The sequence below is a fragment of the Monodelphis domestica genome, chromosome 8 (assembly GCF_027887165.1).
Source record: "Monodelphis domestica isolate mMonDom1 chromosome 8, mMonDom1.pri, whole genome shotgun sequence".
NCBI classification, from domain to species: Eukaryota; Metazoa; Chordata; class Mammalia; order Didelphimorphia; family Didelphidae; genus Monodelphis; species Monodelphis domestica.
The window spans coordinates 94,194,789-94,219,510 of record NC_077234.1 but is presented as its reverse complement, the minus strand read 5'-3'; the positions used below and the strand labels follow the sequence as shown (position 1 = coordinate 94,219,510).

At 34.9% G+C, this 24,722-nt stretch overlaps 1 protein-coding gene across 2 annotated transcripts in view; it reads left to right on the top strand.

Annotated features, from left to right (window-relative positions):
* GTF2F2 (general transcription factor IIF subunit 2) overlaps positions 1 to 24,722 on the top strand; it is a 156,944-nt gene that overhangs the window by 17,157 nt on the left and 115,065 nt on the right. The window contains exons 3-5 of one of the 2 annotated variants that reach the window (XM_007501569.3): positions 2,528 to 2,546; positions 3,399 to 3,543; positions 15,370 to 15,408. In XM_007501569.3, the coding sequence (XP_007501631.1) occupies positions 2,528 to 2,546; positions 3,399 to 3,543; positions 15,370 to 15,408 (203 nt within the window). The remainder of the gene's footprint in view (positions 1 to 2,527; positions 2,547 to 3,398; positions 3,544 to 15,369; positions 15,409 to 24,722) is intronic. The other variant, XM_001363856.4, reaches the window with a different exon arrangement.

Genomic DNA, 24,722 nt, shown 5'->3' with positions numbered 1-24,722 from the left:
GGAGTATGGACTTTATTTCATAGATAGCTTTTAGTAGATATAATAGACCAACTCCTCAGTTCACTCTGCCTTCTTTCTCGGTACCTGTCCTCATATTCCTTCCCAATTCTGACACTTATATCAGAGTATTTTAATATCCGTATATATGCTTTCTCCAACTTACAAACCTCCCCTTTTTTTATCTCCATAAGTCCTAGGACATTCTTTCACTATTTCTCAGTTGTTATAGGGATGTTCACATGCTAAATCTTGCCATTACCTACAAAAGTTGTATTTCTCTAATTAAAAATTGTGATATTGCCCTACTTGACCCTAATCTTTTCTCATGCTTTACCTTGCCTATACCTGTTCTTTGCTCTCACTGAGACCTCTATTGAACCTCTCAGGAATTTGGCAAGCCATTACCCCTACTCTTAACTTCACCTTTTTTCTTTCCAACTTCAGTCCAGGAGTCATTTCAGCTTTAGTCTTTGATCTTAAATCTCTTGCCCATCTTGTCCTTGTCACTGTGCTCTTAGCCCTGGGTTACTCCTAATATCACTATGCCTTCCCAGCTTTTACTAAAGTGCAATTGGATGAAATTGAATGAAGTCTCATGATTATATTGCCAAGCTATATAACAAATTTATGTTACTCAACCAAAACTAGACCTTCACTGCAGTAAGGTTTTTTTCTTTCTTCCTAATTTATTTCCTATCTCACAATCCACAAAAGCTATTATAAACCTTCTCTTCTCCTTTGCTAATTGTGAATGTCTCAACTTTGTCCTGCATTCTCTTCTTTTCTAACTTTATTATTTGTTTTGTAATCTCATCAGATCCCTTGGATTAAATTATTTCTTTGTGAATGACTTTTAGATCTCTGCAGTGCTAAAACCTTTTTTGACTTCTAATCTGCCTATTAAACACTAGATGTCTTGCCTGCATTTTAAACTTAACATGTCCAAAACTGAACTATCTTTCCCTCAAAACTCTTCCCAACTTCCCTGTTATTGTCAAGGGTACCATTATCCTCTCACATACCCAAGCTTTTGGCTTTGGTGTTAGCCTCTACTCTTCACTCACCCTCTCATTTCCAATCTGTTATCAAGTCCAGTCAGTTCTATCTTTGCAACATCTCTCATCTCCTCTGACAGCCACCACCTTTTTTCAGGTCCTGAAATATTTCAGTAACTGGATGGTTGGGGTCCCTTTCTCAAATCTCTGCCCACTCCAGTTCATCTTCTGTCAACTCAGCTATCTTTACCTTCAGTAACTATTGTGGTTCTCTTTGACCTCTAAGATCAACCTAAAAATTCTCTGTTTGGCTTTTAAAATACTTTCTGACCTACCCTTTCCTGCTTTTCTAGGCTTGTTCTGGATTCCTCTCCACATACACTGTGATCTAGTAACATTGATGTCCTTGCTATTTTTCATGCTCTGACTGCCTCTAGTTCTTCAGCCATTTTGAAAACTAGCTTCTGACATAATTGAAACTGTTCACACAAAAGTTATCAGTGTTCCCTTAATTGCCAACTGACAGGGCCAGATTTTGCATTTTTTAGAGTAAGGTAATCTGATCATCATAAAAATTAAACCTTTACCTTCTGTTTTAGAAATACTACTAAGCATTGGTTCCAAGGAAGAAGAGTGAAGGGCTGGGTGGGATTAGGTAACTTGTCCAGGGTCACACAGTTAGGAAGTGTCTGAGGTCCACTTTGAACCCAGGACTTCTCTGGTTAAACTAAATTGTTAATTGTTTTGTTTTGTTTTTTTCTAAACCCTTACCTTCTGAAGGCAGAAGAGTGGTAAGGGCTAGGCAATGGGGGTCAAGTGACTTGCCCAGGGTCACACTGCTGGGAAGTGTTTGAGGCCAGATTTGAACCTAGGACCTACTACTTCTGGTGACATAATCCTTTGTGTGGCACCTTGTTCTGAGAGTAACTGAAGGAGAATGAAGCGCTGTACAAAGGATTATGTGGCTGCATGGTGAGTGGAGATCTGGGGGAGGGGATTCTGTACTATGTATACTGCTGCCCAGCATAGTGGTGGTGGTGATGGGCCTGTGTAAGGTATGACAGGCCCATCACAGCCAGCACTGCAGCCTCCGCTATCCCAGACAGCGGAATACAGATTTGTTCATAGTTTTTTTTTTATAGTCCACCCCTCCAACTGAGGGACAGTGAACTGGCCCCTGTGTAAAAAGTTTGAGGACCCCTGGCCTAAAAGAATAATAAAATGTGGGGTTATTCATCTGCCTTTCTAATGAACTTGACTAATATGTCCATCTTACATATAAACATGTTAAGTAATTTTTTTACAGAATTTTTTGGTCTTTGGCTAACAAGAATTATAAGAATAATAAGGAAAGAAATGCAGGATTTGCTTTTTTTCCGTATTTTTTTTTCAGAGTAGGAGAATTAATTTGACTATCTCTATTGTAAAGATAAAGTGCCATTCAAGTGTAAACTGCTTTAATTTGTAGAAGATTGTTACAGACAACTTAGACTTCCTATTTTAAAACATATCTTCTTTTTCCCCTTCTCTAGGAATCAAGGACGCACTGAGGTAAGTGATTTAAATTTGCATTTTTAATTCTTTTTAGCATATGAAGGAAATAGTCATTTTACATGGTAGTAATTATAGGATTTATAAAGCTTTTAATTCTGGAGAGCTTATCAATATCAAATCTCTAACTTTATATTCCTATACAAGAATCTCTTGGTCAACTTTGCCTGGTTGTCCATTCTTATTTTTTTGTCTTCTTTGGTCTGGGACCTGTGGATCTTTTGTAGATCAGATTGTAAGATCAGAGTGAAGAGAATATTTGGTCTACTTTTTTCATATGATAGTATAGTAAATAGCTACTTAATAAATAAATAATAAAATTTAATAAATAAAATTTCCAATAGCACAACCCTAGTGAAATTAGAAAGCCAATATTTATAAATCCTTTTAATATAAAATGTGATATTCATTTGGGTCAAGAATCTACAAAAGAATCCTTTTGAAAAGAGTCTTCCAGTTCTAACCTATAATCCTGTGGCAAGGAGTTGGTATTTACAGGAATATTTAAGGAAATTGTTTACATTCAGTAATTATTAGTGGGATCTAATAAAATTGAAAACAGAATTATTTAATATGGAACATTTAATATGGATCAAAAACTCTTAGTTGTCAACATGTGTTTTGTTAACTTTTGGAAGTGTGATTAGTTGATAGGTTAGTTGTATGATTTTTGCATATTAGAATAGCTTCTTCTTACTGTATTTTCTTTTATAATGTGTGGGTATGGGGAATGATCAAATAATTACAAAATGATCAATAATTTAGAAAATATAGGATGTAATTACAATTTAATATAGATAGTTCATAGCAAAAAGTTACATTATTAATAGACTTTGGTTAATTGTCTGTTAGGTATCTTTTACTTTGAATGAAGAACTTGCAAATATCCATGATATTGGTGGAAAACCTGCTTCTGTCAGTGCTCCTAGAGAACATCCATTTCTCTTGCAAAGTGTGGGAGGACAGACTTTAACAGTCTTTACAGAGAGCTCATCAGGTAAGGTAGAATGAAATTAATGCTACTCTTAAAAATGTTGTATAGGTTTATGAGTTTAGCTCTATGGTCTGTTAAAAAAGAACATTATCAAGGCCTAATATTCAGCCCATTTTTTCATACTATTCTTTGCTTGGCCTTTTCTTTTTATGATAGAATCTATCTGTAAACATTTATTAAGCACCTACTATGCTGTATTTTAGGCTTTGTTCTAGGGTATTGGGGATACATAAGGAGGCAAAATACATCCTTTGCCCTCAAGAAACTTAATTTGTATAATCTAATGAGCTTATGATATAATAAAGAGGAATTCATGAAAGAAAAATTGGAGTTTATATTTCATTATTCTGGATGGAAACATGAAACAAGTAGAATAGCATATTCTACAAAACATACGTTCTAAGGTAATGATATACCTTCTTTTAAGGTGAAAAAAACCTTTGTGCTTTGGATTCTGCTATAATAGAGTTGGCCTACATATAAAGTATATCCCTTCTGTTTTCTTAGCAAGAATAGATTTTTTTAGCAACAAGGTGCTCAATGTTAACAATTACTGCTTGGACTGCATTTTTGTTATTGTGTACTTTGTTATTGTGCATTTTAACCAGGTCTGTCAAAGAAGTAAGGAGCTGTCTTGACGGAAAAGGAAATCTTTTTGCATTGTGTATTAATCACTTACTACTTTTATGACTTAAAATATTGGTTGTGAATAATTGAGTTTTTTTAATACTAAGCATTAAAGGGAATTTCTTCTGCTGTTGCTATAAACTTAAGCTCATTTTCACTCCTTTACCTTTCTTGTCTACTCTGAATTTGAAACATTATTTTGGAAAGCATTGTGTGTGTTACCTAGTACAACATACACTCAGCAAATTGGAAAAGTTAATCTATCTTCCAAATGTGAAGCCTATGGTTACATCCCATCTTTTATCAAAGATTTCAAAGTAGCAGGGAGTTATAATAAATTTTCATATAATGTAAGAACTTCATCTTTATTTGATTTGATTTGATTTGATTTTTTAAAAAACCCTTACCTTCCGTCTTAGAATCAATACTGTGTATTGATTCCAAGACAGAAGAGCAATAAGGGCTAGGCATTGGGCATTAAGTGACTTGCCCAGGGTCACACAGCTAGGAAGTGTCCAAGGCTACGACCTCCCATCTCTAGGCCTGGCTCTCAATCCACTGAGCTACCCAGCTGCTCCCAGAACTTCATCTTTAAAAAATAATATCCTCCTAGTTAATCAATAGCTTATGATTTAAAATCAATTCAAAAGTCATAATTTTTTTTAGAAGTAACTGTTTACAGTGTGGTTAATTCTAATCATTTTTCTGACTTGTAATGCTAGGTAATGGTTATACTATTGATGTTTTTGTCATAAGCACTCACAATATTCTCTTTTAATAGAAAATATAAAAGTGAATGTTTCATATTGTACACAGGAGTATGATATGTAGAGAGGTAGCCTGAAATTTATCTTGAAAAAATTGGAATAGGTGCTTCAAGTGGCTCTGCTTTCCAATCTACAACTGCCAAAGTGATATTCTTTAAGCAGAAGATTGACCATGTCACTATCCTTCCTGCTTAGTAAACTTCAGGGAATTCCTCTTTCTACAAAGATTAAATGTACATTCTTCTGACATTGGAAGCCCTTCACCCTGGCTTCTTCCTAAAAAATGTTCATGCTTATTACACATCATTGCCTTTATCTCATATACTCTGGTCAAACCAAAATGGCATTCTTGTTCTTGATCACATACAACATTCCATCCCCCAACCCTTATGCCTAGAAGAATAGTCTCTTTTCCAACTCTGTTTCTTAGAGGCTCTAACTTTCTTATTTAGAATTCCCTTAGAATCTTGCCCTGAGTTCTTTTTTTTTTAAAACCCTTACCTTCCATCTTGGAATCAATACTGTGTATTGGTGTTTAATATATATATATATATAATGACATGTACATGTGGTCTCTTCCTATAGAATGTAAGCTCCATGAGGGCAAGGGCTCTTTTAATTTTGTCTTTGTATTTCCTAGCACCTAAGAGTACCTGGTATTGAGCAAGTATTTCAGTGTTAATTGATTGGTAAATAGTTGTTTTGTAAAAATTTATTAGTACAAATTGGTAAAGGTAGTTGAGTCTTGGTATATAAAAGGGAAAACTATAAGATAAGAGGTAATGGAAAGTTTGGAACTAAAAGTATATTTTTAAACTTTCCTTATAGAAAAATATTTTTTAAATATTCACACCTTATGTATTATCAAATTGACTATAGGATAATAGGGCCTAATAGTGGATAGTTTCATATGTGAATTGAAATTGATGTGCCTGTTATAACTTATAAACAGAAAACCTATAGCCATAAATCACATGGAGTTGAGCTCTATGTAGTTCTGTTCATATAAAATAAGAAGGTAATTATTGAAGTCTAAGCTATATATTGTTCTCAAAAAAAGTCTTCCTGTTTCGCCTTTCAATTATTTTTGCGCTCTTAAAACACTTTGTATTCATATTTCTTGTCCTTTGATACCTCAACTTGGGTGTGGTATTCCCAACATTATTTTGGCAGAGAAGTAGAAAATGATCCAGACTGTCATTTACATTCTGGAGTATGAACAATATGTTCTTGGCTTTTGGTGATGTGATTATAAAGATTCAGTTCTAATTTTCTTCCCACTCTTTTTTTTTTTTGGTATTACTGCAATCCTCGTTTTCTCTGCCCAAATGATTACTTCTCTTCTAGATTATTATTCTGTTTCCAAACTGGATTTCAGTTATTTTTAACCCACCTAAGTTTCCTGATATATCTTTCCTTAAATAATTTCCTCTTGTATTTATTGGTTATTCAGTCACACTTCCAAATTACTAGTGTATCTATTATCCTGAAGCTAATGTTGGACAGTGTGCTACATTTGAAATATTCTCTGATTTATTATTTTCCACTTTTGTTAATTATTTTAATTTTTACTTTATTACTTGATTCAAATCTGAAGCTAAAATTTTGTTTTATGAAATTACATAATATCTCCATGACTCTTCAGGTATATATCCTTTAAAATATAACAATATTTTCCTTTAAGAGAACATGAGTGACTTGACCTTAAGGTGTCATGGTAGGATGTATAGAGCATTGGATTTAGAATCAGAGAATCTGGTTTTGAAATTGTTAGGAAATAACTATGTTAAAATGGGCAAGTAACTTCCCTGACCCTTGGTTTCCAATAAATCAGAGTTTTGGATTAGATGATTCTTAAGTTTCTTTTGATCTTTTAAACTCATAACTCTTTGGAAAAATGAAAAATCCTGGAATTGTCATGTACAGTTTCAAGTATTTCTTTTTTGAGGCTCCAGGCCATTTATGTTGTTTTCAGATGCTAACATTACCTTAGTTCCTCTGTACTTAACAAAAGAACAAGAGTTACATGTGAAATAGTTATGATGTTGTGTATTCATCCCTTTTTTCAAGTATAATATTAAACTCATTTATTGATTTCTAAATGAGTTTTGATATTTTCCATCTTGATTAAATATTTCCATTTCTTCTATTAGGAGTCTGTGTAGTTTTCCCTTTTTCATTACTAATTAACTAATTTTGTTATTTTGAATTTCCTTTAAGAACTCTACTGTGTGTGGACTTTAATTTTCATTCTCCTTAATTAAAAAATCCATAAGTCCTTCATTAGTACTTTATGAATTCATTTTGATTATTTATAACTCCTAGTTTCTGGGAGCTTTTAGTTAGCCTTATTTCAGGTTATCATATCTTTGACCTTATATATTCCCTCTTTGGAATTAGCAAGAAACCCTTTTCTTCAGATGTAGAAATGTTTTCTTGAAGGTAATGGTTCATTCTGCTGTGAAGAAATGATATAATTTTGTTTTTGTGCCTCATTTCTGCATCTCATGTACCTAATTTATTTAGATCTTATTTCTCTTTTGTCTTTTTCTCTTAAATTTTAATATATTATGCACCTTAATTTACTTAATTCATAAATGAAAGTCTTTAATCTTTTCTTTGTATTTAGATATTATTACTTCATTCCCATTGTTGATTGAAACAGTGTCAGCATAGTTAAGCATATTTGTTTTGAGAATCTGTCATTTTGTTCATTGGACAATCATTAAATTATTACTGTAATTATACCATTTCTGAGTGGATAAAGGAAGTCAAAGATTGTAGAGCTAAAATATAGTCCAGTCTTCATATTTTATAGAAACTGAGCTATAGGAAAGTCGTTTACTTGCCCAATATATAAGTAATAATTGCCAGAGGTGAAATTTGAACCCAAGTCCTTGGATGCCAAAGTTCTTTGCACTGTACCACACAGCCTCCCCTACCAGAAACTGCAGTAAACATTTTGTATTATCTTTCTGATAATAATAAATTTATTTAATGTTGTTTGTAGTATTTACTAACTGCTGTCCTCACAGCATTAATAACAAGTATAAGTACACTATATGCTTTTCTCACAGTTTAGAAACTTAAATGTAAATGCTTTTTATCAAGCAAAAATTCAGCAAAATATTAGGTGCCCACTGTGTACGAGGCACTGTTAAAAAAGCCCTTGATGATAATTTTTAAACTGTAGCAATCTTTTCCCTTAAGAGATGTTACTTTCTCTCTCTGGGAGCATCCTCCTTCCAGGGTGTTGTTTTTCCTATAATAGAATTTTGAAATTCATTCTCCATTTTACCTGTGCTTCATGTTAAAAGATGTCTTAACCTCTTTAAGTTCCATTTGAAGGCTGGCAGAATTTAGTGGGTGACTGCTGTAGGATGTTGAGGAAGAACAGCTCTTAATATGTTATAAAGTTAATTCTATTTGGTTAGAAGCATTACAAGTAATGTCTGATTTTGGCCATTTGATGCTTCTTTCTCAGTATTCAGTCCTATTGATGTCTCTTTATGATTTGATATTGTTGACCATTTTCAAAGTTATTGACTTTACGATGTCCCAGGGACTCTTCCTTTATCTGGTATCCCTCTTCCTTTGACCTTGAAAAAAATCAGTCAACAAACAACTATTAAGCATCTACCATGTGGTCGGCACCATACTTGGGGATGCCAATACATAAAAGTGAAAGTAGTGTCTTCCTTCAAGGAGCTTAAAGTCTAGATGTAGGAGATAGCATATACATATTTAGATTTTTACGAAGTAGATTTAAAATCATTTTATTAAGGAAGGCCCTAGTAGGTGAGAGGATCAAGAAAGAGACTTCATATAGAAGATGGTGCATGAGCTGTGATTATCTGAGATAAAAACAAAGGAGTGTGTTCTAGGCTTGGGGGCCAGTCAGTACCAGGGCATAGAGATGGCAGATAGAATGCTGTGGATGAGGGACAGCAAGAAATACCTGGGCATGGGTGGAGGTGGGGGGTGTGCAACATACAGAAAAGCTGGAATGTTAGCTTTTGCCAGATTATTAAGGGCTTTAAATGCCAAAACAGTGGAGTTTACATTTGATCCTGGAGGGGCTATTGGCATGGCCATACTTTAGAAAATCGGTTTAATTCATCTGAGGAAAGAGACTTGAGGCAGGGAAGCCAAGGAGAGAAGGCTGTTGGCAATTTAGGTGAGAGTTGTTGAGGGCATGACTTGGAGGCATGGGGACTTGTGTGAATGGAGAGGAGGAGACAGATGGGAGAAGTGTAGAGATAGCTAGAAAGACAACATTTGATCCCCTGCTTAGATATATGCAGTGAGTAAGAGTTGAAGTGAGGAGTTAAGGATCATACCAAGATTGTGAACAGCGTACTTGACTAAGTCCTAGGATTTTTCTAATTCACATTTTCTTAGATGAGCAAGTACATTTTTTAGGTTGACACTAGCGTTTGAATCCTGATTCAGCTGGTTACTAGTTGTGTAATCATGGATAAGGACATGATGTTTCTTCATCTGTAAGATAGGATTATACATATTCATATAGTCCTCCTAGGATTGTTGAAAGGAAAATCCTTTATAAACCTTGAAGTGCTATGTAAATATGATAAGATTACTATTGCATAAGGCAAAACTATAGCTGCAGCATTTATTCACACCCAGTCTCCATTTCCCAATCTTTAACAGCCTAATGGCCATTTTCAGTTTGATATCTCAGTCTACCTGAGTTTTAGAACCTCTATAATTAGAGACTCTATAAATAGAACCTCTGAATCCTTTATATTGCATCTCATACCAAGTCCTCCTCTCAAACATCGCTGTTTCTGTCAGTGATACATCATCCTCCCAGCTGCTCGTGAAACTTCAGAAATTTTAGAATCCTCCTTGATTCTTTTCATTATCCGTTATATCTAGTCATTCACCAAATCCTGTCATTTTTACTTTTGAAATCTCTTTTATATTTGAACATTTTCAGCAGATTGATCTCCCTAAGACATCATTTTGATCTTGTTTTTATTTAGCCCAGAACTATTAAGGGTTAAGTTCCATCTACTTAACCTGGCTTTCAAGATCTTATGTTATTTGACATCTCTTATCAATTACTGCTTATTCCACATTGAAATCTCCCCTTCAGACTCTTTACATTCAAACCCAGGAGAAGTGGGGGGCAAAGTAAAGCTCAAATTTCACAGCCTTCTTAAAGTTTTCCTCAGAGATTTGAACCCATGTAAATCTTTCCTGAACTTGGAACTCTTCATGTCTCTTGGTCACTTAACCATGTATTACCTTTTGGTTTTACTTGTTTCCTGAGTGTGTTCCCTGTCTTCTTGACTTCTTAACAGGGGTATCTTACATGTTATTGTTATCCTTCTAGTACCTAGAATAAAATTCTTCTAATGAGTTTTAGTCCTCTGAGATAGGACACTCCATCCAGCCCTGTGTCCAGGGACATGAAGCTGGACAGAATTCTCTACAAATTTTAGCTTAAGTAAGAGAGATTGTGCTGTCTCTGAGAAGCATGCATTGTCTCCATGTGTGTCTCATTTAAGTTAGGATCAGTGGATAGAGCACCAACTAGTCTTGGTAGCCAGTGAAAACAACTCCCTTCTTCTGCTGAGGCCCAGGGAGCTTAAGTAATTGGGTCAAAGTTACACCTGGAGTAAAATACCAACAGGATTTGAACTTGGGATTTCTGATTCCAGTGCCAGTGCTCTTTCCAGTGTACCATACTTCCCTTAGGCCCCCTGTGACCCTGGCCAAGTCAATCTCAAAGCCTATTTATCTGTAAAATGGGAGTGATAACACCTACCTCACAGGGTTGTTGTGAGGATTAAATGAAGATGTGTGTAAAGTGCTTTGCAAACTTTAAATCACTAAATAAATGTGAACTATTAAATGCACATGAGATCAAAACTGAGTTTTATGTTTTTTGCCTCCTACTTTGTGCATGCTTTGCTATGTCCTGTACATACATATATGTGTGTGTGTGTGTGTGTGTGTATATATATACATATATATATATATATAAACAAACTGATGGTTTTTACTATGATTTTAAAAGCAAGTAATACATATTCTTAGATCATTAAAACAATGCTCTAGTATTATTTCCCATTGAACTCTGTTAGCCACTGTATAGATCGCAATAAAATGTGATCCCTGTCTAAAGTAGGAGCTGCTATTTTAAAGCTGAAATGTTAAGAATTTTGTTTTGGTGGTTGCTTAGTAGATCTTTCTACACATTCTATCTGCTAATACATAAGCCAGCATATTTAGACTTATAGAAAAATATATAGATAGCAGTTTGTGTGTTTCTATGGAAATGCTCTTTGAAAACACAAAATTAATTATTGGTAGTTTTTCTGAAGATTGAGAGTTTTTATTCTAGATCTCATCACCCATAATATTCCAGTGTTGATCATAATATAATAAAACATTCCTTTTAAAATATTGGGGCTATATCAAAGAAAGGTGTTTTTCTCACAGTGATCTTAGTTGTTTGAAGTAAATGTCTTTTTACTGAGGGAGGTGTTATATTTAGTTCTGATATGTTAATTGCTTATATTGAGAGATATATCAAGGAAAAGTATTCTTTTTAAAGAAACTTCTTACAATTATACTCTCATCTGTTTGTTACTTAGTTGGTCTCCATTTTTGTGGCAAAATATTAATTACAATATGTTCTCTAAGGGATAGGGACTAGACCTGTGATTTCCTTGGTACATGGAATTTCCAGATAAGGAAACTTTCTCAATGAATGCATCTTAGAGATTCCTAGAACGCTAAGAGGAGGTAGATTCACACAGTCAGCCTATGTCAGGAGTAAAAATTGAACCTTGTTTTTCCTGGCTTTGGGGTTGGTTCTCTCCCTGCTGTGCCATGCTTCCTCAATAATTGCTATGCTCTTTGAAATTCTAGCCAATTTATCTTTTAATTATTATTGTTTTATAAGTAGTTTTTAATAATATTCAGATAAAAAATGCAACTTTGGGCCTTCTTTATAAATTCTCATAAATCAGACTTTAATGCTTTTACTTACTGTGATATATTACTTTATTGGTCTGAAGGAGGAAAATCTTTTTACCAAAGATAGTTATGCAAGTCATCTGTATTTTAAGGCCTCAGAATGTTGTTTGGGATATTGAGAGTTAGATGATTTATCCAGGGTCACACAGCCAGTATGTGTCTAAGATAGAACCTGAACCCAGGTCTTTCTCATTTCAAAGCCAGCTCTAACCATTACACAATAACTGCCTTTCCTTGGCTTTGACTGATGAAAAAGGTGTTTTCTGAAATCCCAAAACTGTTACTACCATGCCAACTTTATTGCTGACAAGAGTGTATTCTTTCTGTAGGTTGATATTTTCTAGTATGATTTTCAAAGCAAGTAATACATATTTTTTTAACCACTTTATGTACTGGAAACTTAGCAATATTGTTACTTGTTTTCTAAGGAAATAAGTCTTAATTATTAACATGGGTTGACAACAACCAGAGTTGACAATTATTGTTCACCTTCCTGTTCTTCAGTTTAGGGAAGCTCCCAGTTTGACCTGATTCACTATACTTTGGGATGCTGTTACCTTTAATCCCTCCCTCCCCGCCTTAATAAATGCTCAGCTTATTGTAATGCTTCTGTACTCACACATGTGAAATAATGAAACTAGTTAGAAGAAGTTTTGCTTTTGTTGCTCATACTAGTGAGCTTCTTGTATCACTCCTGTTAATGATAATATTATGCAGGCAGGGAAGAACAAGCTGAGAGAGCATCCTGTTAAAATTATGCAGGAAGTTCCCAGGACAGCCATACTCAAGCTCTTCGTACTTTCACCTACCAACCCATGAATCCTTTTACTTTTTGAGAAAACAAGTCCCAAACTGGGGGAAATAACTGTAGAAGTTCCCTTCCATAACTGGAAATATTGCAGAAGTACCTATAGTGTGTATTCTATTCATGAGTCTAGCTGCAGAAGAAAACTGGAACTTTGGGTATATTGTTAAGATTTGGAATGCCATGCTAAATTCACTTGCATCTAATCTGTGATTTTCTGCAGTGAAAACTTTATAGCCTGGTAACAGCAGAAAATCAAAAAAGGAATTTATAGATATATTTATACAAACTGTCATATAAATGCCTTTCTAGGATTTTATCTATCAAACCTATTATGCAAGTTTATTAAATCCATGATTTGGAATTTTGAGTAGACTATGACTTCACCCAAATATTTTAGCTTTTTGGGAAAATAAGTCAACAGTTAAATATATTTGCTGTTTATAATTTGTAGAATAGACTTTTACTTAACTTGTGTTTACCTAACCTGAATTATTATTATTGAAAATTTAACTAGTAATATTTTGCCCTTTAGTCTTTTTCTAGTTATAAATTCTACTTGATTCAGTTCAATTCAGCAAACACTTAATGAGTGCTAATTATGTGCATGGCACTGTGCTAGGCGCTGGGGATACAGTGGCAATATCGAAACAGTAACTGCCCTCAAGGAGCTTACATTCTACTGAGGGAATGCAACATGTGCACAAGTAAGTAAATACAAGTTATATACAAAATAATTTCAAAAGGGAGAGTTTACTAATAACTGAGGGGAACAGGACAGGCATTCCCTGTCACTTGAACTGTCCTTTGAAGAAAACTAGGGATTCTTTGAGATAGAAGTGAGGAGGGAGACTATTCCAGACATAAGATAACTCCTTTGCCAATGCCCCAGAAGCATATCATGTCATGTGTAGGGACCAACTGTCAGGCCATTTGGGCCATAACAGTATTGTCCTAGAAGGACACTAATAGAAAATAAGACTGTAAAGCTAGATGAGAAACAAATATGGAGAGCTTTGAATGGCAGCTTGAGTTCATCTTTTATTCTATAGGCATTAAGGACCCATTGAAGGTATTATAGGGGAGAGGATGACAATTTGCTCAGATCTCGTTTATGTCTTTGACAGCTCTGGGTGATGAATTAAGAGGGAGAGAACATTTAGGAGATCTTTGCAGTGGTCCAGATAAGAGAGGATTAGGGCCTGAACTGAGTTGACATGATAGGATTCAGGAAAGGGAATGGATATGAGAGATGTGGATGAAGTTGAAAACTTGGGCATTTGGATTCTTTTGTGAGCTTTGCTATTCATGTTTTGCTTACTTTAGCTAGTAAATTAATCTCTTAGCTCATATTTCTTTTATTTCCATAGAACTTCATTTTTTGAAAACAAAATGAGCAATTTAGTTGATTTTTCTTTTGTGTGCTTTAAGAAAAATGAAATATTTTTCTTAAAAAAATAGTACTTATTTATTTGGACTCTCTAGCTTAGAAACAATTTCCCTCACAGTCATTCTATGAACTGTGTAGTGCAAAATTTTTACCAGTTTTGCAGATGAAGAAATAAAGGCATAGAGAAATCAAGGGATTTGTTCGCAGTTATACAGTTTGTATCTAGTCACTGGTCAAATTGAGTGTTGAACCCAATGTTCTTGGTAATTCCCCTTTCTCTGTAAAAGCTCTGATAGCTTTCATTTAGGGGTGACCCTGAATTATTCTTTCTAAAAGTAAAACTTTTAGAATTCTAACAGAATAGAAATGGTTAATAAAAATGAATTTAAGGACTAGAATTACATTGTTCTCTTTTGGAGGTAGTCATAAGAAGAAGGACTCTAAAGGTAGCTTCTATATATCCTTTTTTTGGTGTGCAGTTAGTATCAGAAGAACCTGAAGGGAGTGGGGTGGATAGTAAAGATGGAGTTGATGGTAGTGTTCATTTTTCCTTGGCTCATTCTGTCCCTCTACTTCCCAAAGGTAAGTGTTGTCAACAGGATTTAGTGAAGTACTTTTATCATCTGCATTGGAAACCACGTTGTAGGGACTTGAACCAAATCTCAATTTCACCCCATGTTCAGAGCAAGCTCAGCTCTCAGATAGACCAAGAACCTTTAATATCATCTATTAGCCTTTAACAAGCAAAAGAATTGGTAATAAAAATAACTTGTTAAAATATAGAGAACTATGATAGTGCCTCGGCTTACCCAGTCTAGGGGGAAAAATAGTTTTATTCTATTAAACCATGTCTCTTATGGGTAGTGCAACTTTTTAAAAAAACTACAAAAAAGTTTGTTTCTAATAAAAGATGAAGGAGGGAGAGAAAAGAGGGCATGGAGAAGAGTGAATGAGAGAGAGAAGGGAAGAAAGTATGAAAGAAACAGGAAGAAAAATGGAAGGAGGGAGGGAGAGAATCACCAAGAGAGTATGTGTACTTTGTGTTCTCCTAAAGGCTGAAGAAATATATAAACTTTTTGGGAAATTACTTTTAAGTTGTGTTCCTATGTAAGTTTTATCTCCTTTTAAATGCCTTCTTTTTTTCTGTAGCCATTATTATCATATTATAGTTTTAAAATAACTTTTGTTGTTCATCACGATCACAAAAGCACATTTTTCTTGTTCTACAGAAGGCCAGCCTGAAGACAATTCTGAGAGCAGTAATAATGGTAAGTGTTTTGAACATGACTGCTTTACTGCACTTGAAAAATGACTTGAATTTAGACTAAAATGTCTTCATTCTTTCTATCTTTACCACCTCCTCTCTGTAAGCTTCATCTGGCAATTGCTTTAAGATTCATGTATAGTGTCTGCAAGACAGTGCAACATAAAATGGAAGGATGGTTGATTCACACCTGTATTATGGTATAGATAAGTTATTCATCATTTTAAAAAAATTGTAAAGGCAAGATTGCCAGGAGAGACAAGAACTTATTCTGTTCCCTGGATATCCTTTGTTATTTGGAAACATTTTTTAAGAAGCATCTTGTTTTTTAGTTTCCTATTTAAAATATTTGGTCTACTGATTTGGAATCCTGCTTCATTCAAGTCTCCAGGGTTTTTGATCTTTCACTGTGAAAAACAGGTTATGAGTGAATCAGGGCATTAGTATTATCAGGAAAACATAAAGTAATTATAATCTTTAATGTTTAAGTCTTTTGAGAAATTTTGACATGGGAAGAAAAATGAACGTGTGGAGAATCACTTCTAAAACAGCTCTGAGCCAGTCGTCCAAGACTTGGATCAGTGCTTGTTGAAAAGGAGTAATTTTATGGTTGGATCATTTATGATTGATGCATTGAGATGTCAAAGTTTAGGGTTGCTTTAAAAAGAAATCTGAAAGTAAGGAATAAAAATCAACTTAATCAGATGTGAACAAGCATTAGTAAGTATCTAAAGAAACTATTTGAAGAAAAGAGTACCTTTCAACCTAAATAGCAATTGAGTATTCAAAGAAATCTTTGATTGGGTATCTATCTGTATATCACATATGAAGGTCCAAGAAGTTGTTTTTCAAGTAAGATTCAGCTACAAAATCCTGTTTTGGTTTAGAAAATTGGGAATCTATTGCTGCTTAAAATAAATTTGTTCCACCATTTAATTAAATCACACTTAAGAATAAAAGGTACATTGGTATCGTCTTTGTACCTTTTAAGTTTAAAAATACATTCCCCCCAAATTGGATCAGTTTCTACACTCAGATAAAAGAGAAATTAGCTATTTCAGCCTCTGAAACAAAATTATAACTTATGATTTCTCACCAAAAAAAAAGGGAAAAAATGAGGGCAGATGCAGCTGGTGCATAGCCAGAAGTGGCACAAAGCACTAATAACAAGACAGGGTGCTTGGGATGACTTGCATGCAAAAATTCAAGTAAAATCTTCTCTTTTTGTTAGAAAGCTCATGTTATCCTTCTGCTTCCTGCTTTCATTGCAGTGCTTTTGACTTTGGAAAAAAATAAACCAAGTCTTGATGAGCTCACTGTTCTTCTTTCCTTTTTTCTTTTTCTTTTTTTTTTTTGAGAAAAAGTCTTTGATGAATCTTAGACATTGTCTTCTCTTTACTTTTCCTATCTTTCCTTCCTCTGCTAAAAGAGACAACACTGTTCCTGCCAAGGTAATGGTTTGTGATTCTTGTATTTAAACATTCAAAATGGAGGAGAGGTTAACATTCCTCCCCATTTTACAAACTTTGTAAAATTGTGTATTCTCCATTGAGGAATAGCTGGACTGATCCATATTTAACATGGAAAAAATGCTGTATATTTGGTTCAACAAAATTTACTGAATGCTGTCTTTGTGCAAAGCCTATGTTCAAGGCAGCTTCATGACATTATAGTGCCCAGAGCTCGAGCCTGGAGTCTGGAAGACCTGAGTTCAAATTTGACCTCAGACATTTTACCAGCTGTGTGACCCCTGGGCAAGTCACTTGACCTCTATTTGTTTCAGTTTTCTTATCTGTAAAATGAAAATTGTTATAGGCCCTCCCTTGTTTAATTAATATGAGACCAAAGTGCTTTGCAAACCTTAAGGAGTTATATAAATGCCAGCTATTATTATTGATCTTATGGTTGATATTTTGCTAGTCAGTGTACAGAACTAAATGGACATGGTTTCTGCCCTCAAGGAGCTTACATTGTAGTTAAGAAATAAAAGACAACTAACTATTATAATACAAATTATAATATCTTTAATGCTTAGACCTGCAAAGTGCTAGGTGGGAAAACTTGTTTGTTCCCCTTTAGGCAGATGAGAGTGAAAGAGCCATCTGAATAGAGTTTAGGAGACTAATAAGGATCTTAACCCTTAGAAACTGGTGGGGAAGTTGACTAAAGGAGTAATGTATGCAAGGGTCACAATTGGGATTAAGGTTTAGGACCAGGCTAGGGAAATGTGTGATCAGAGGGAGAAAGATAGGAAAGACTACGGAAGCAATGAGTTGTCTAATTTGGTTGAAATAGAAAGTGTATGTGAAAGGCAGAAATGTAAATTATGCCCAGAAATGGCATTTTATATCAAATTGTGAATGGTGAAGTCTGTCTTATTTTTTTCTGTAGGCAGTGGGAAACAACTGAAGGCTCTAGATTAAAGAAAGGGCATAATAAGAGTTATGCATTAGGAAGATTATTTTGGTAGCAATATTTAGGCTAGATTGGAGTGGGTTGTTCTTAGAAGTAAGAAGGCCAGTGAGGAGTCTTTTATACTAACTGCTAACCAACTGCTATTGACAGTCAGTTAAATTCAAGAGCCTTAATAATCACAGCACACATTGGGATCCTCTTTCCCCCTTCACTCCTTCCCTCTCCAACCTTGCTTCCAACCTGGTCCTTGGAAAATCATCATCCAGGAGAACAATCCTAGTGTAGAAAGGGACAGCCATCCCCATCAATTGCTGACCATCTTCCATTTACAGGACAGGCAAGCTAGCCTAACCCTTGATACCCCTACTCTCTCTCTGCTCATTAGTTTACTTGGTATTCTCTCACCCATTAGAACTAAGCTTTTTGAGGGAGCTTTGCTTTCATATGTTTATTTCTGGTGTTTAGCGCAGTGCTTGGTACATAGTAATTGCTTAATAAATGTTTTTTCTTTCATTCATAGGGTAAATTATGGTCTTAAAGTTGTATTTGCATCCAAGCATCTCCCATGCATTTAGTAAGATCATCCAGCATTCCTTTATTCCTTGACACATATAATTACAGACATAACTTTGTTCAACTATCCTTTGGTCATCAATATCAAGCAAGGCATATGACGGGATGAATACTTATGAACATTTGTTCATTACTGTCATGAAGGATACCTTGCAAGATTCCAAAGGGTTGGAGGATTCCTTATAGACAGTGAGGTCTTCTGCTTCTGTTTGCATATGACACTTTACAAAAGATATCAGAATTCTTTGAAATAAGGGGTTCTTTATATACATTAAGAGTATTCATTTCACAAAATTTTGTTTACATATACTTTTCCAGGGACAGACACATCTATCTATACATAAAGAAACAACTATTTCACAGGATTGTGGTGAGAATCAAATGCATTAATAATGTACCTGCAAGTTCTTTGTAAATGTTACTGTGTTATACAAATTTAGGGCATTATTGTCAGGGTCAAGGGAGATATGTCTGCTGTTTGGTCTAGTTTGTGCTAAGAGTTGAGAAAACAAAGTTCTTTTTTGCTTCCTCTTTTTTCCCATTAGAAAAACTGGTTTGGAAAAAAATTCATTTTGCTCACTGAAAAAAATTTAAATTTAAAAGAAAAAGCTAAGATCTAATACGTTTCTAACTTTAACTTTGGGGTCTTAGGTAAATTAAATCCCTCTTTTCATTTCTTGTTTCCCAATTTCATCTGCAAAAGGAGGCTATCACCTAAACTTAAAAAAAAATTTTTTTTTGGAAATAAGCGTACAAATTATCAGATATTGCCATTAGGCATATTTCCAAGACCTAATTATTCATTATTAAATAGCCTTGTTAAAAGTTACTAGGAGATTATTAGAACCAAGCCAAGCAACAGAAAGAGCATAATACCAGGAGGCATAGACGTATGTTAAAAACTGGAACATCCGGCAATGCAACATCACTTAAAAAACCCCAACTAAGGGGGCAGCTGGGTGGCTCAGTGATTGAGAGTCAGACCTAGAGACGGGAGGTCCTGGATTAAAATCTGGCCTCAGATACTTCCCAGCTGTGTGACCCTGGGCAAGTCACTTAACCCCCATTGCCTAGCCCTTACCACTCTTCTGCCTTGGAGCCAATACACAGTATTGACTCCAAGATGGAAGGTAAGGGTTTAAAAAAAAACAAAAAACCCAACTAAATGTAGAGTATTCCTAGCATAAATCCTTTATAGGGAACTGATTAGAAATCTGTGCAGAAGAGCTAAAACGATTGAAAGTCTTGCTAAAGAGTATCAATAGTGGGTTACTTAAGATTATAAATGCTTTGACTATATAAGACATTCATCAAGAATAAAAGGTGATTTTTTAAAAAATTATTTTTTATTTAGAATATTTTTCCATGGTTAAATGATTCATGATTCTCCCCCCACCCCCAAAGACCAAAAAACCTGACAAGCAATTCCACTAGGTTATACCTGTATCAGTATTCAAAACTTATCTCCATGTTATTCATGTTTGCAGTAATGACTTTTTAACATCAAAACCCTAATAATATACCCATTTAAGTATGTGATCAATCATGTTTTTCTTCTGCATTTCTGTTTCCATAGTTCTTTCTTTGGATGTAGATGGAACTTTCTCATAAGTTCCTCTGATTGTCCTGGGTCATTACATTATTGCTAGTAGAAAAGTCTATTACATTCAGTTGTGCCACAGTGTATCCATCTCTGTGTACAATGTTCTCCTGGTTCTGCTCCTTTTGCTCTGCATCAGTTCCTGGAGGTCTTTCCAGGTCCCATGGAATTTCTCCAGTTCATTATTCCTTTTAGCACAATATTATTCCATCACCATCATATACCACAATTTATTCAGCCATTCCCCAATCGATGGATACCCCCCATTTTCCAATATTTTGCCACCACAAAGAGTGCAGCTATAAATACTTTTGTACAAGTTTTTTTTTCCTTATTATCTTGAATCAGTACTAAAACTGTAGTCAGTGAAGACTTAATGAAAGAAAATATACTAAAACAGTGAATCAAAGACAACTACAAGGTTTTCGGCATTGTTGGCTGTGAAACTTGTGGTTCCATTAATGGGAATAAGGGAGACAGAAAATGAAACAGGTTAGGAGTGGACAGTGATAGTGATAGGTAATGAGTTTGGCTTTGCCATTGAGTTCCAGTAGAAACGCCTAGCTTGTATAATGGTTAAATTGGGATTTTGACTAAATAAGAAGAGTTATAAAAAGTGGTCACCAATTATTATCCCTTTAGTTAGGAAAACCATTAGCAGCTTTTAACAATTTTGTTTAATTAGAATATTAGTTAAAAAAGGAAATGTGGAAAGTAAAGAAGGAGACTGCCTAGCCTACCCTAAATGCTGATCTGGTGAAATGAAGCTCAATCCCTGACAGAGTTCCAATCTCCACATGGGAATCCTAGTCACTCACCAGCAAGCTGGACAGGATCTAGGCAAGGTCCCAGTGCAGAAAAACCCTCGTGAGCTAAGTTCACTGAGGCAGCAGTAAACCCAACAAGAAAGTCCCCGACTCCAAGAAGCCCAAAGCTCCAAGTCGAAGTCCAAAAGCCCCAAGGAGCTGTCCTCCAAAGAAGTCCAAGGGAAGAAGATCCAAGGAGCAGAGACTCCAAGGTAGAATTCCAAAGGAGAGGCCCTTAATGAGAAGTTCCTTGGACAGGAAGTTCAGGACTTTTTATAGTCCTTTTTCCATGTCATTTCCTGTCCCTTCCCCACTTTACGGGAACCAATTGTAATCTTTCAGTTCGCCTAGCACTGCTGGGGGTGGGTGTGGGGTGGGAGCATGGGGGAAAGTGGGGCAGTGGCCTCTGGAGTTGTCATCCAAGTGACTTGTGAACTCTCATACTTAGTATCTGGTAAGGCCCTGAGTAAGGGTGTTTAAGTTTTTGACTGATTCACTTAAAAGTCACTGATTAATAGACAAAGAGAGTTTGATTCACTCTTCACAATTGGTGGTTGGAAGTGCAGAAATTACAGTTCAGAGAAGAGGGCCAGGTTGGAAATAAAAGTTTAGGAATTACCAGTACTAGTGATATTCAAAGCCATGAAAATGGATTATATTGCCAAAGAGAAGAGATTTATAGAGAGAAAAGAACCTTGAGGCTATCCTTGGGTAAATTCTCACATTTGGTGGGTGAGTGGTATGTATGTACATACCTAGTATGTAAGTTGGGGACCACAAAAATAGTCATAAATGCCAAGGGGAAAAAGTAGACACATGAATTATACTAGTTAGAGTTTTTAAATTTCATCTCCTTGTTTTATGTACAAGGAAATAGACCCCCAAGATATTGAAATTGCCCATGGTCATAGATTGTATATCTGAGATGTCCATCCTAGGCAGCTGTATAATTGAAAATCTGTTACCCTAAAAAAGAACTACATTTCCTGGGAGTCCATTGATTTCCTATTGTTACATACTTCCTGTAGACAGGGGATATTAGGCAGTGATGTGAAGGGTCCTGGCCTCTTTCCTTTCTGTCCTGAGCATGGTAGTGATACTATTGAGTGGACTAATTAGCCATGGGCATGTGGTTTTTATTTTGTATCCCTTTTATTCCTTTATTTCTAATGATCTTTAATAAATCTCCTAAAATATAATATTTTTATTTATTGAGATTAATTTTAATTCTTACAGCATAGGAATCAAGGAGGGTGACAGCTGAGTAAATATATTTGAATTTAGTGTTAAGGATGAACATTAAGAGAACAATTTCAATAGAATGGTAATGTGGCAACCAACCTAGATTACAAAGATTTGAGGATTGAATGGGTGGTGAGGAAAAGAGCATTTTTCTGTTGAGTACTCTTTTCATATCTTAACAATAGGGAATCACATATACTTTGAAGATATTTTTTCTTGGGTCTTTGCGTATCAAAAATGCACTTGAAACATGTCCCAAAAGTCTTAGTGCAGTTTTAAACTATTAAAACTTAATATGAATGTATAATTAATTTGGCTATACCCTGCATTTAATTTTGTGTACATCTTTTGTCTATATTCCTTCCTAATAGATTATACATTCCATTGAGACTTCCACTGAAGTCAGGGATGTTTATTTTATATTTCTATTCTGTTCAATTGATAACAACAGTGTTTGGCACATATTGAACACTTGATAAGTGTTCATTGAATTGACTCTAAGTAGCCCATGGTGTTATACCAGAGCAGTTGAGTTTTCCTGGGCCTGTTTCACATCAGAGCCCTTCATATACACAAATTCTAGTTGCAGAAGCTTTTGTGTATTTTGATTAAATCATTAACTTACTTAATTTTCTCCCTTCCTCTCCCACCTTCTCTCACTCCACCCCAGACTACTAATAAGTTATGTTGATGACTTTTCAGGTATTTTGTTTTTCCCCACCGTTTTTTTGTATGAATTTAGTGATTCAAAATTAGATTGTCTATAGTGCTCCCATCACCTACAGTAAGACTGACTCCCCCCCCCCCAACTCAATGTATATGAGTTAGATTTGTTAATAGCATCCATAAATGCTTAATGTTATATTTCAAGGGAGGGCACTGAAAGTTTACCTGTATGGTAGATATGCAGCAATAAATGTGACATCATAAAATATTTGTTTCTTTTGCTTTATGTGCAGTTCAAATATTTAGGGGTTTTTGGTTTTGTTTTGTTTTTTTGGTTGGGAAAATCTGGTTACCTTCTGATATATCATCTAATGGAATTTTATTCAGGAACCAATTAAATTTCATTTCTTCTACATATCACTTAACACTTTTTTCTTAGGAAGGTTTTTTAAAAAGTAAAACCTTTTGTGGAAAATGAATGTCAGTGGAATCAATGAAGCATTACTTAATTTATTTGAATTGCCTTCCTCTGAATTTTTTTAATCTTAAATGAAATAAAGGTTCCAATAAATGACATTTTTCCAACTAATGAAGTACTCTCTCTGCACAGAAAATTATATATTTTCTTACCAGTATTCTACTGGGTAAATAGTATTCTAATAGAAAAGTTCTGTGACTTTGAAGTAGTTACTTCAGAAAACAAAGAGAGTCCTTATTCTTAGCATAAAATCCTTGGAAGACCAAGGACAAAAGTCAGAGAACCATGAGTGGTAATTGAAATAACTACTAAAGGGTGCTAAGTTGCAGAACTGGTTAGGGGAAAGGGAAATTAATCTAGTGAATTTAACTGAGGATTAAAATCTGGAAGGAAGTTAGATGAGGGATATTTGTAGATTAAATTAGGAGGGTGGCAGAGAGATTGAGCACTCTGAGCAAGAACCTGGGAGAGATGGGAGACTGATTACAGCAAAGTCAGCTGGGTAGGGCCAAAGCAGAAACAGCGCCAAGATAAGAGGAAAACCAGTGCAGATATGAAGAGTTCAGATAGGAGAAACAAAATGTATAAAACTTTAATCCATGGTACTTGACCAAAATTGACAAGAATTTGTAAATTGATTGACCTCAAGATAAGGATTCTTGGTTTGTTTGTTTTTTAAACTGCACCATAGGTGTTTTTGTTAACTTTTTAGATGGGGATATATTATCTTTAAATTGTCTTTAACTGCTTGTCCCCCTGCCTCTTAATTATGCAAACTGTCAGGCTTGTTTATTTGCTGTTCCTATCTGCTAACATTCCACAAAAACTGGAAAGTATGTTTTGAGTTCATATAATTTCTTTTTCTGATTCTCTTTCTTGTTTTTAGCCCCTTCGTTTCCTCCTAGCTACTTTCCAGCTGCCATATCACCCCTATCTGAGATCAGCCCATTGGGAGTAAATTTTTCTGCTTCAAGAATATGTTCAAGGACTGCATCTTAATCTTACCTTTGAATTCTGAGCATGGTTATGGGGGACATTAATGAAACTATTCAAAAAGTTGTGTTGTCTATAGCCTTTAACTTCATATTGCCAAATTTTGAGGGTTTTTGTTCTGATTCATGTTGGTTGCTTCAATTCATAGAGCTTTGCTGCCTCAGAAAATAGGCCCTTAATTCTGTAGGTGCAGACTTAGATGTGCTAAGGCCTGTAAGTGTAAATTTGATAAAACTTCCTAGAAATTTGGAAGTGAAGTCAAACATTAACTTATTAGAATTCTCATTCATCATTGGATGTAACTTAACAGATCAAATAAAACTCAACTTCCTTTGTGGATCTCTCTTATCATACTGGCAAGAGAGGTTGAATTTGATAGAATAGTACTTAGAAATTAATGGTCTATCATCATATAGTAGATTTAGAAAAATCTGGCTAGCTTAGTACAGCAAAGAATGATGTCTAGTTCATTGTATGCTCAGTGAAATTCTGAATTCTGGATTGAAAATAGGTCAAAAGAGGTTGATAAAATTCTTTAGTAGAAA